The following is an 11,193-nucleotide window of genomic DNA, read 5'->3' on the forward strand; positions in this document are numbered from 1 at the left end:
GCTTGAGTGTGTAGAGTGAGAGGAAGAGAGGAAGAGCTATCTTGAGCTTTTTGGTGTGATAGATATGGACCCTTCTAGGTTCAGAGAGCCAAGAATATGAAGCTTTAGTAGAGTAAACCTTGGGGTTCGAAGTTAGGAAGCATTTATGGGATTTTTATGGTATATATAGTTACTTTCATCTTACACATAGATATGAAGTATTTTATATAAATTACGTGCTATGTGTGCATATTATTTGAATATTTGCTGTCTATGTTGGATGAACGATTTTATACATGTTTTAAAAGATTTAAACGGTATATTTATTTTATATCTACAAATATGTTGCAGATGAAACATGGGTAGATGAAATAGTTGGTGTGTGATAAAATAAAATGATGAGAGATAGGTGATGATAGAAAGGTGATGATAATTAGGTAAATAGATGATGATGAATATATGATGTAGGATGAAAGGAGATACCATAACCTTAACCAACAACGTGGCGATGTAGTCATCTACCAGAGTATAGATGGCGACCACGGACTATTCTAGACAATCCAGTGGAAACATCAGCAGGCCCATAACCTGTAGGTGATGAATTACGAGTTCAAGCGATGTTGTAACTACGTATTCATGCGATGATACTCTAACCCCTTACTATGAATTATGAGTTCAGACGATGTTGTAACTACATATTCATGGGATGTCACAAATTTCGCATGCCAAACCAATGGTCATAATTCACATCAGTGAGAATGGTTCATTTTTTTGTAAAACCAAAATTAGATTGGAAATTTTGATTTTTTATTTTGGAAAATGTCAAACCATTGGTTTTTTATTTCGGTTTTGGTTTTTTGTTTTTTTTTAAATATATTTTCAGGGTTTTTTTTTTTTTTTTTTTTTTTTTATTTCATAGATTTCTTCATCAACAAATGTTGTTACAATTTAACAAAAATAAATAATTTGCTAAAACATAATACAAGAGGAAGTTTGTTCACATTTAGTCATTGAAATTTTTAGAGGGAAACGAACTTTCGATTTTGTTCATATGTAGTCACTAAACTTTTTTTCGTTATCTATTTGTCATTGAACTATTGAAACTGTTCATATTTTACCCTTATGACCGGCAACAGCCGGTCACAAGGGTAAAATGTGAACAGTTTCAATAGTTCAATGACAAATAGATAACGAAAAAAAGTTTAGTGACTAAATGTGACAAAAGTCAAAAGTTCATTACCCTTTCAAGTCATTATCCCTTTGAATTATTCATCCAAAATTGCATGCTATATTCTATAACTCCTTATATTTGTTGGAATATTTACTCAAACAGTTCATATTAAAAATGATTCTCTACAAACTATCTCCCTAACAGTCTAACTTACTAAATGGTCCCTACATAAAAATAAAATTATAAAAATGGTCCCAATAATATAGGTATTATTCTTACAAGAATGGTCCTTATGTTTAAAAAACATGGTCACTTCCTAATAATAAATTTATAGAAATAGTTCCTATGTTTCATAAAATTATAGATAGGTCAACGTTAGAAAATTTACATAAATGACCGCTATGGTTCACAAAATATAGAAATCTTCCGCATTTTTCACAAAATTACAAATATAATCCATGCCAAAAACAAAATTACATAAATTGTTCCTATGTTTCACAAAACTATAGCATTACGAAACTTGCATGAAAAATATAAGATTAATAAACCCAACTTAAAGCACAGACCACCCGGCAAGTTACCAATGTCAATTTTACATAATGTAATATTCATTATTAATTTGATTTCAATAAATTGTACAATGTAAATAGTCGAATTTGATACGATAAACATTTAGCTATTCAAGTCGTTCAAACTTACTTAACCGAAGGTAAATTTGTTAACATTTTGTTGCATACATATTTATGTTATAGAGAAAACTGCAAAAAAGTCCTTACATATGAATATCATAATCAATTTAGTCTTTATATATATATATATATATATATATATATATATATATATATATATATATATATATATATATATATATATATATATATATATTATTCAATTACACCATGTTCCCGAGTCAGAATTAAGGAGGGAAGTGGAGAGAAAAGAAGAGAATCGGAGGGAAAAAAGGAGTGAAGATTGTTCCCGAGATTATTTTTTGGAGTGATTTGGGAAGAAATGAAAGGAAATCAGCACAATCTTTTCTCTCTTATTCTTCCTCCCAAATTGGAGAGATTTGGAGAGAAAGAGAATCATCGATACAAGAAAATCCCGATGATTACCAAACTACCCCTATATACATTCACGTACAAGATCACAGAGAAAAAAAATGTTGCTTCTCCTCTTCACGCTCTGCAATCGGAGACGATTCCATTGACGGGTTCCTGATCAGCTTCGTCTTCAAGCTTCCCATTGACCGGTTCCTGATCAGCTTCGTCTTCAAGCTTCCATTATCAGGTTTCATTTTTTATTTGATTTGTTTTTTATGTTTCTTATACCTGATGCTATTCTTCTTATACGCCATCTATTTCTTGGTTATGGGTACTTATTTGACATTTATATAATCAAGAAAAATATACAAACTCACCTGCTCTTCCACTAGACTTCCAGTTTCATGAAGTTTGCATTGGTTGTTTCTATGTTTCTTCTATATTATTTGGTGGTATATGGGTACTTATATAGTCTTTTTCTGCCTCTGTAAAATCACTCTCATGTTTTACAAACTCGTTTATCTGCATAAATTTAATAAAAACTTGCAGGATTTCTCAAAAAATCTCATTACAATGTGCAACTAAATGTAAAAAATATTAATTTAAGCAAGTAACTATGGGCATTACAGCATTACAACCTGTACCATGCTTTTTTCTGTTAATTGGATTAGTTTAAGCAAGTGTTAATAAGATTATATAGTTTTGCCAAAGATTACTTTTGTGATTATCATCTCTATATAGAAGATCACACCCTATTATACATATTCATGAGTACTCTTGGGTGGTGTGCCTCATTGTAAACTGTTATGTTAAGTCTCATTATTATCCACCTTCCTTACACCACCATATATTGTTTGATTTAGCTGATATGATTGGTTTAAGCATAACACTATTTTATATTTTATTTTCTTGTGGATTTTGATAAAATGACTGGTTTATACATTTGGGCTTGAAATAAGAATATAAGTGCAACAAACTACCATTCGCTAGGGAACTAAACAAGCCGTTCATAATTCATTTTCTTGGGGATTTGGATAGAATGAATGTAACGCCCGGGTTTCGGGGCTAAACATTTTTAGACGATGTAATAGTCTAGGTTAACTATTGTAACTCTTTTTGAAGTAATAAAAGATGAAATATTTGAGTATTATGTGAATTTATATGCTTATTATTTATTTATAAATTTATGGTAAATAAAGGATAAAAATAAGCGTCAAAATTAAAGTGTGAGATAAACCCAATATCTTTACATAAAGTTGTAGCGGTCGAAACTAGGATTCCGGGGATATAAAGAACGTCGAAATCCGAGTTATAATGAGGAAGTTATGACTCGTCGAAGTTTCGTGACAGAACCGACATGACACCGGGAAGCGTAAATAGTGAATTTACGATAGAGCAAGTTTTAGCCTTAGCGACCTAGACGAAAGTCATAGAATATGTTAAACCGAGAGTGTCCATAAAAAGAACGCCCAAATCTGACTTCGTATGAGGAAGTTATGATTTTTCGAAGTTTCGACCTAGCAATGTACAACCCGAAGTTCGAATATTAAATCAAGCGATTTCTAGCCGACACAACCTAAACGAGAATCGAATATCTCTTTTAAGTAGTAGCGTAACGATAAAAAGACAGACGAAAACGGACGTCGGATGAAGAAGTTATGAAATTTTAACAGACCAATCCTGTCCCGACCTGTTAATAATATAACTTTTGAAATAAATTCAAAATTAGCCGACGGAGTTTAAACGAAAGCTGTAGAGTACGTTCCCACCTACGCGTGGATATAAAGAACGTTGAAAATGGAGCTTGTATGAGGAAGATATGACTTTTTGAAGTTGGAACTAGAATTTGCGAAACTGGATGCAAGGCTACGCCCAACGTAGACTTCGGACGCCTCACATATTGACTTTTTCTACGGTTCCGAAGACGTCCACGTCACACCACCCGGAAACCGCCACCTCGCACCTTATCCGAACTACGCCCAACGTAGTTGAGTTGTACGCCCAGCGTACGGTCCGAGGATCAGGCCCTATATAAAGGGTGCGAAGGCAGCCAGATTTCTTGCACATTTCCATTTCTCTCTCTAACTTCTTTCTCTCTCTAATTCACCCAAACACCCCCCAAAGCCTAGGTACCTTTCTAGTAATAGAAGAAAACCTCGGAGAGCCCGAAGTCTCCGAGAAAAAGAGTTTTTCAGTTTGAAACTCTGCCCGCGCAGAGCCCGGTTTTCAAGCAAACTTCCCAGTTTCGTCAAAGAAGGTTATTTTTAGAAGCGAGGTGCTGTCCAAATCACTCCGTATCAGGTGAGTGTATATTCACTATCATCTTACACATAGATATGAAGTATTTTATATAAATAATGTGTTGTATATATATATATATATATATATATATATATATATATATATATATATATATATATATATATATGTTACTATTTACCTGAGATGTTTGTTGGATGAAAGATCTATACTTCTTTCTTTCATATCTGAAACTTTTTCCTTCAGATCTATACTTTCTCATCTCAGGTCTAAACTTTTTCTCCAGATCTAAACTGTATACTTTGAGATCTATGTTGGATGAAAGATCTGGACTTCTTTCCTTCAAATCTGAACTTTTTCTTCAGATCTAGACTGTATATGTATTTTATGCTTGGAAAGTTATGTTGGATGAAAGATGTAAACATTATTTTTTAGATCTAGACTGTATAAATATTTTATGATTTGAAAGTTATGATGGATGAAAGATGTAAACATTATTTTTCAGATCTGGACTGTGTATGTATTTTATATCTACAAATATGTTGGGTATAACAATGGATAGATGAAATAGATGATGTGTGTTAAAATGATGAGAGGCCTCAATGTTTACGATGTTTAAGATGATCCAGTCGTCTAGCAGAGTATAGATGATGACCACGGACTTTTTTAGGTAGTCCAGTGGAACGCTAGCAGACTCGCAACCTGTAGGTGTTTTTTTTTGAAGATGTACTCCATCCCCCCATGGTTGCCTTACGAACACATATGGCTGAGGAATCCCCTTAGCAGTAGTGCCCATCCCGATGAAATTCCTTAGGATAGGTACCTTATAATAGATGCTTTAGGGACGTAAAGTGAGGTTAACGGGAATGGGTAATCGGGTTAGTGATTTGATGAAAATAAATAATGCACTTATTATTGTGGGTTGAAAACCCTATATGCTTACCAGGCTCCCCCGCCTGACCCACTCAGTTTCTTGTATTACATGTAGTGGCAAAAGCATAGTTGGATAATTTGACGAGAGATTACGGAATTGAGGCCAAATAGTGTTTTGTGGCCAAAGATGTTTATTTCTTTTTAGTTTATGCTTATGGTCTGTATCGATGATTGACATCCCGAGTTTTTGTAATGCAATGAAAATACATTTCTCTAAGAAATGCTTTGATAAAATTTATATCATATTTTGTTTTGGGAACAAATTCCGCAATACTTTTTCTTAAGAAGTTACTCTGATTTTTATTAAAAAGCATAAACGAAATCGATCTTTTCTGGCCGTAAAAATAGGGATGTCACAATGACTATATGAAAATAAGTCTGATCACAAAACTAACTATGAGCAAAACAAACAATGAGCAACAATAGCATTGCTACTAAAAATATGAGGTTTTATTGAATTACAATTTATATATTTTTTAGTATAATCTTATTTGGGTTTTAAAAAGCCTTCATTGGGTGTACATAAATTTTATCACTAAAGATTTTAATATGTAAAATCAATCTATTTTTCCTTTTCCTTTTTCCGATTTTGGTTTCCATCCTTATAATGTTTAATAATTACAAAAATTCAAAAAAATAAGACAAAAAAGTATGTGGGTCGACCTACATGAACACAAAGCTTATTAGAAGTTTATTTTCATTTGTGATTATTTATTTGATTCTTTACTTGGTTTGGTTTGAAGAAGTAAGTATATTTGTTTTGAGAATTATAATGATACCTTACAGCTTCATTGCAACCACACCTAATATGAAATGCATATTCATGTTACCCAAATTTTTAACAATTGATGTGACCACAAATCCACATATGACACAAGTATTACAGTTTAATAATTTTCGTAAAATAGGTAACAATTTCGATGGATAGTGAGCTATAAACACCAGCTCAATTTCTGAGAGTCAGGCAAAGGCAAGTAGTTCATCTACTTTGCTTGTTGATGACCATTCTGACACATCGTGCCCTTGCCAACACAAACCGTCCCAAATTACCTTCTAGGAAACTTATTTTAAAACGGTGAGGTATACGTAAACAGTTGCTACACGACCTTTCAAATGGTGGTCAATGTCATGAACTTATCCGTATGAGTGAGCATGCTTTTAAGAGATTGTGTAGTATCTTACAACAAGTTGGTGGTCTTCAAGCTACTCAACGCATGTCCATTGAAGAGCACGTTGCAAGATTTTTGCACATTGTCGGCAATGATTTCTAAATTGTTTGTTTTGCTCATAGTTAGTTTTGTGATCGGACTTATTTTCATATAGTCATTCTATCCAAATCCCCAAGAAAATGAAATATGAACAGCTTGTTCAGTTCCCTAGCGGATGGTAGTTTGTTGCTCTTACATTCTTATTTCAAGCTCAAATCTATAAACCAATCATTCTATCAAAATCCCCAAGAAAATAAAATATGAAATAGTGTTATGCTTAAACCAATCATATCAGCTAAATCAAACAATACATGGTGGTGTAAGGAAGGTGGATAAGAATGAGACTTAACATAATAGTTTACAATGAGGCACACCACCCAAGAGTACTCATGAATATGTATAATAGGGTGTGATCTTCTATGTAAAGATGATAATCACAAAAGTAATCTTTGACAAAACTATATAATCTTATTAACACTTACTTAAACTAATCAAATTAACAGAAAAAAGCATGGTACAGGTTGTAATGCAGTAATGGACATAGTTACCTGCTTAAATTAATATTTTTTACATTTAGTTGCACATTGTAATGAGATTTTTTGAGAAATCCTGCAACTTTTTATTAAATTTATGCAGATAAACGACTTTGTAAAACTTGGGAGTGATTTATGCAGAAAAAGACTATATAAGTACACATATACCACCAAATAACATATAAGAAACATAGAAACAACCAATGCAAACTTCATGAAATTGGAAGTCTAGTGAAAGAGCAGGTGAGTTCTTATACTTTTCTTGATTATATAAATGTCAAATAAGTACCCATAACCAAGAAATAGATGGCGTATAAGAAGAATAGCATCAGGTATAAGAAACATAAAAAACAAATCAAAGAAAAAATGAAACCGATTAATGGGAAGCTTGAAGACGAAGCTGATCAGGAACCCGTCAATGGAATCGTCTCTGATTGCAGAGCGTGAAGAAGAGAAGCAACAATTTTTTTCTCCGTGATCTTGTACGTGAATGTATATAGGGGTGGTTTGGTAATCATCGGGATTTTCTTGTATCGATGATTCTCTTTCTCTCCAAATCTCTCCAATTTGGGAGAAAGAATAGGAGAGAAAAGATTGTGCTGATTTCCTTTCCTTTCTTACCAAATCACTCCAAAAAATAATCTCGGGAGCAATCTTCACTCCTTCTTTCCCTCTGATTCTCTTCTTTACTCTCCGCTTCCCTCCTTAATTTTGACTCGGGAATAGGGTGTAACTCGAAACAGTACACACACACACAAAAGGTGGAGCCCTAGTTCTGATTAAGAGACAAATTTCTTCTAATCAAAATCCATTTTTTTGTTAACTTTGTATTGTTTTCTTTCATGTTTCTTGTTGCTATTTGGGAACATCGATTGAAATGATAAGCATATTCCACAAGGTAATTTATTTCATTGATTCTAGGGTTCTTGTACTTGACGGTGGTTCTCTTTCATTATAAAATATTGCATATTTTATAATCCATGTTTGTTATAAAAAATGAATATTCACGCACTCATAAACAAATTTAAACTGATGAAAAAGATAAGAACTTATTTGTTTAGGTTTTTTTGTTTTCACGTGGGCCTTGTTACATTCAAGCTCTTATGCAAAGATAACAATAACAAGAATTTCCCTTGATTTTTTCCCCATCTGTTGCTTTGTTTCTATAGTCATCAATGTATGGGATAATTTGGTTATTGACTAATTAGTGGGTTATAGAACTATCAACCAGTTGTAGATTTAATCTATAAATATGTGATTTTTTTTACAACTAAACTTATTAATTTTAACTTGTTGTTTTTGCTGTTTTTTGGGAACATCAATTTTTTTTAATCACATATATTAGTTCATGGCAAGTTGCAATTGATGAGAGAAATGAAGCAAAAATTGAAGGATTTAGGATCAAGTACATGAATTCATAAGCGAACATACGTTCATATATGAACATAAATTGATATGTAATATTTTTAGCATTTGTGCAACACTTGATTTTACATGTGTTAATATATGAACATTGTTCATTTTTGAAAATATATTCATTGATGAACATAAGTTCCAACTATGGTTATAATCATGTTTTTGTATAAGTATTTAGTTATGAACATGTTTGATTTTCTATGAACATGTATGATTTTTTATAAACGTTCAATTATGAACATATATTAAAATGAATGTTTAAGTATGAACATTACTAATTTCTCGGGTTTTGTATAAATGTTCAGTAATGAAAATGTATTATCAGATGTTGCACAAAGATAATTTATGGAATCCTATATAAATGTTTATAATTGAATTATATATCTTTATAAATGCTATAATTTAGGAAAATAATTAATAAATTACCATTTCATTTTTAAAATAAAATTGTTATTTTATCATCATATATTTTTCTTGTCAAAAACTAATCTAATATTCAAAAAGATGGTTCAATGGTTCTAATATTTTGTATAGATTTAAAAAAAAAAAGGTTTTATATGTACAATATAAGATTTTTTGTGAAAATATGTTTTTTTTTTATATAAATAAGATTTTATAAAGAAAAAGTATATTCGAAACAAAATTTTAAGTAAAAAAGTTGAAAAAAAAAACTAAAGTTAGGATGAATTTATAATAAAATTCTGAAATCTATGTCGAAAGAGTAAATTTTGATCCAAATTTATAATAAATTTTGAAAACTTGGCAAAAAGTGTAATTTTTTAAAATTAAATGACTTGTTGACCGGGTAAAATTGTCAAATCAAATATAATTATTAGTTTTTGGAATTTAATTGAATAAAAGAAAACTAAATCGATTATATTGTCAATATATTTCTCTGTCTTACTTAACAAGTAATTATCACTTTGTTAGAAATTCATTTAATAAACTATTCTTTTCAATTCCATCCGAGTGACTTGAATAAAATATAATATTAAGTTTAGTAACGTAAATAACAAATAATAATAAGGTTAGGAAACTATTTAATGACAAACACAATTGTTATACATAAATTGTAAAAGTCAAACTACGGTGAAAAAGGAAATAAAAAAGTACATATTTTATTTTAGTATATTACAGAGTAGTCTCCTCTCTCCATGTTTATATAATTGCACTTTGAAGGAAGAAGAAATAAATTCCGTACTATTTGATTTCTATTTCACCCCCACCCCCACCCCCACTCCTACCCACCATCCTCAAATGTCTATATTTCTACCAAAGAAGACAACCGCATCTTGCCCAAATTCAACTCCGTTTTCCTCGTCTAAACCCTAGAAAATTGTTCATACTTTCCATGAATACATGATTACAGCCACTGGTTGCACCCAATTTCCCTAACCAGACAAGTGTACATAGTTACTGCTTTGTATACATAGATGAAGTGTAAGAAGCACTACGCCGATCTCAGTAGTGTCGTCGGCGTCTGCGCTTCTTGCCTCCGGGAACGCCTCTTTTCTCTCGTCGCTGCTCAGGAGCAGGCACAAGCAAAAGCTCAATCCCAGGATCAAACCGTAGAAGAAAAAAATCGCAATTTGGACACGCACCCGGTGTTTCCTCGTTCTGTTTCTCCCTACATCAGTCGCCGAAAATCAGATAATTCCGCCGCCTCGACCGCTGCTGCCGCATGGCCAAACAGTAATCAACATAACAGTGAGAGAAATCGACATCGTAGCGTTCCCGATCAGCGGTTTTTTAGCACGCCGCAGGTAGGGCCTACAGTCGGATGCTATAATCCATGCCGAAAGAAGAAGCACAGTTTTATTCGGTTCTCTTTGTTAACGAATTTGTTTAGATCTAAGAAACGAAACGAAGTGGATTTAGATTCGGACCCTAGGGTTTCGGTTTCGAATTATGGGGGATCATACGGTGGTGGTGATAGTGTCACGTCGGCAATGCCGTCGCCTTCGTGGTTCTCAACCATTAGGTCCGGTGGTGGTTGTCGGAAGAAACAGCCGTTTTGTTTTAACGAGTCCTCGAATTCCGCAGCCAGCGTGATGCGGAAGCACTACCGTGAAGATCGGGGTATGTCTCCTGTGAGATACTCCGACGCTTATGGCGGTGTAGAAGATGAATTCGGCGATGGATCCAGCGGATACGAATCGTGTGAGTCGCGGAAACAAACTCCGTGGAGGACACCAGCGCATCCTTCGGTCCGGCGCGGTGGTGGCGGACACGGGAAGAACGTTTCCGGTCTAACTTTCTGCTTGAGCCCGCTGGTGCGAGCCAGTCCTAACCGGCATTGGAACCACAAAGGAATGCCACCGGTAGACGGCGGCGAGATCAGAGCTCCGGTCAAGCCGCACTTGTCCAACACCAAGACCTTCTGCGCCAACCGATCAAAAAAACTCGCCGATTTGGGGAGATTGAATACAACCCGTTGATTTGGATGACCAATGAGGAACACATTTGACTTCCTTGGAAAGTACCATTTTGCCCTTGGTACCCTTTTCTCTGATTTTTGTTTCTAGTAGCTATAGTATTCCCTATATTAAATACAGAGAGAAATAAAAGAAAAAGGTTTTGAAATTTTAATTTTCTTCTTTGTAATTACAAATTTGGACATGAGTATACATTGTAATTACAAATTTGCCCTC

General features: G+C 33.3%; 1 protein-coding gene across 1 annotated transcript; it reads left to right on the forward strand.

Moving 5' to 3' along the window:
* The first annotated feature begins 9,975 nt into the window (after positions 1-9,975).
* LOC111906026 (uncharacterized) lies at positions 9,976-10,980 on the forward strand. Its single transcript, XM_023901768.2, has one exon. It carries the CDS (start codon positions 9,976-9,978, stop codon positions 10,978-10,980), a length of 1,005 nt encoding a protein of 334 aa, XP_023757536.2.
* The last annotated feature ends 213 nt before the right edge of the window (positions 10,981-11,193 follow it).

This window comes from Lactuca sativa, chromosome 7 (assembly GCF_002870075.4).
Source record: "Lactuca sativa cultivar Salinas chromosome 7, Lsat_Salinas_v11, whole genome shotgun sequence".
NCBI lineage: Eukaryota > Viridiplantae > Streptophyta > Magnoliopsida > Asterales > Asteraceae > Lactuca > Lactuca sativa.

Excerpts from the sequence above, each read along its gene's own strand:
- LOC111906026 (XM_023901768.2), top strand. The coding sequence starts at position 9,976 with ATGAAGTGTAAGAAGCACTACGCCGATCTCAGTAGTGTCGTCGGCGTC.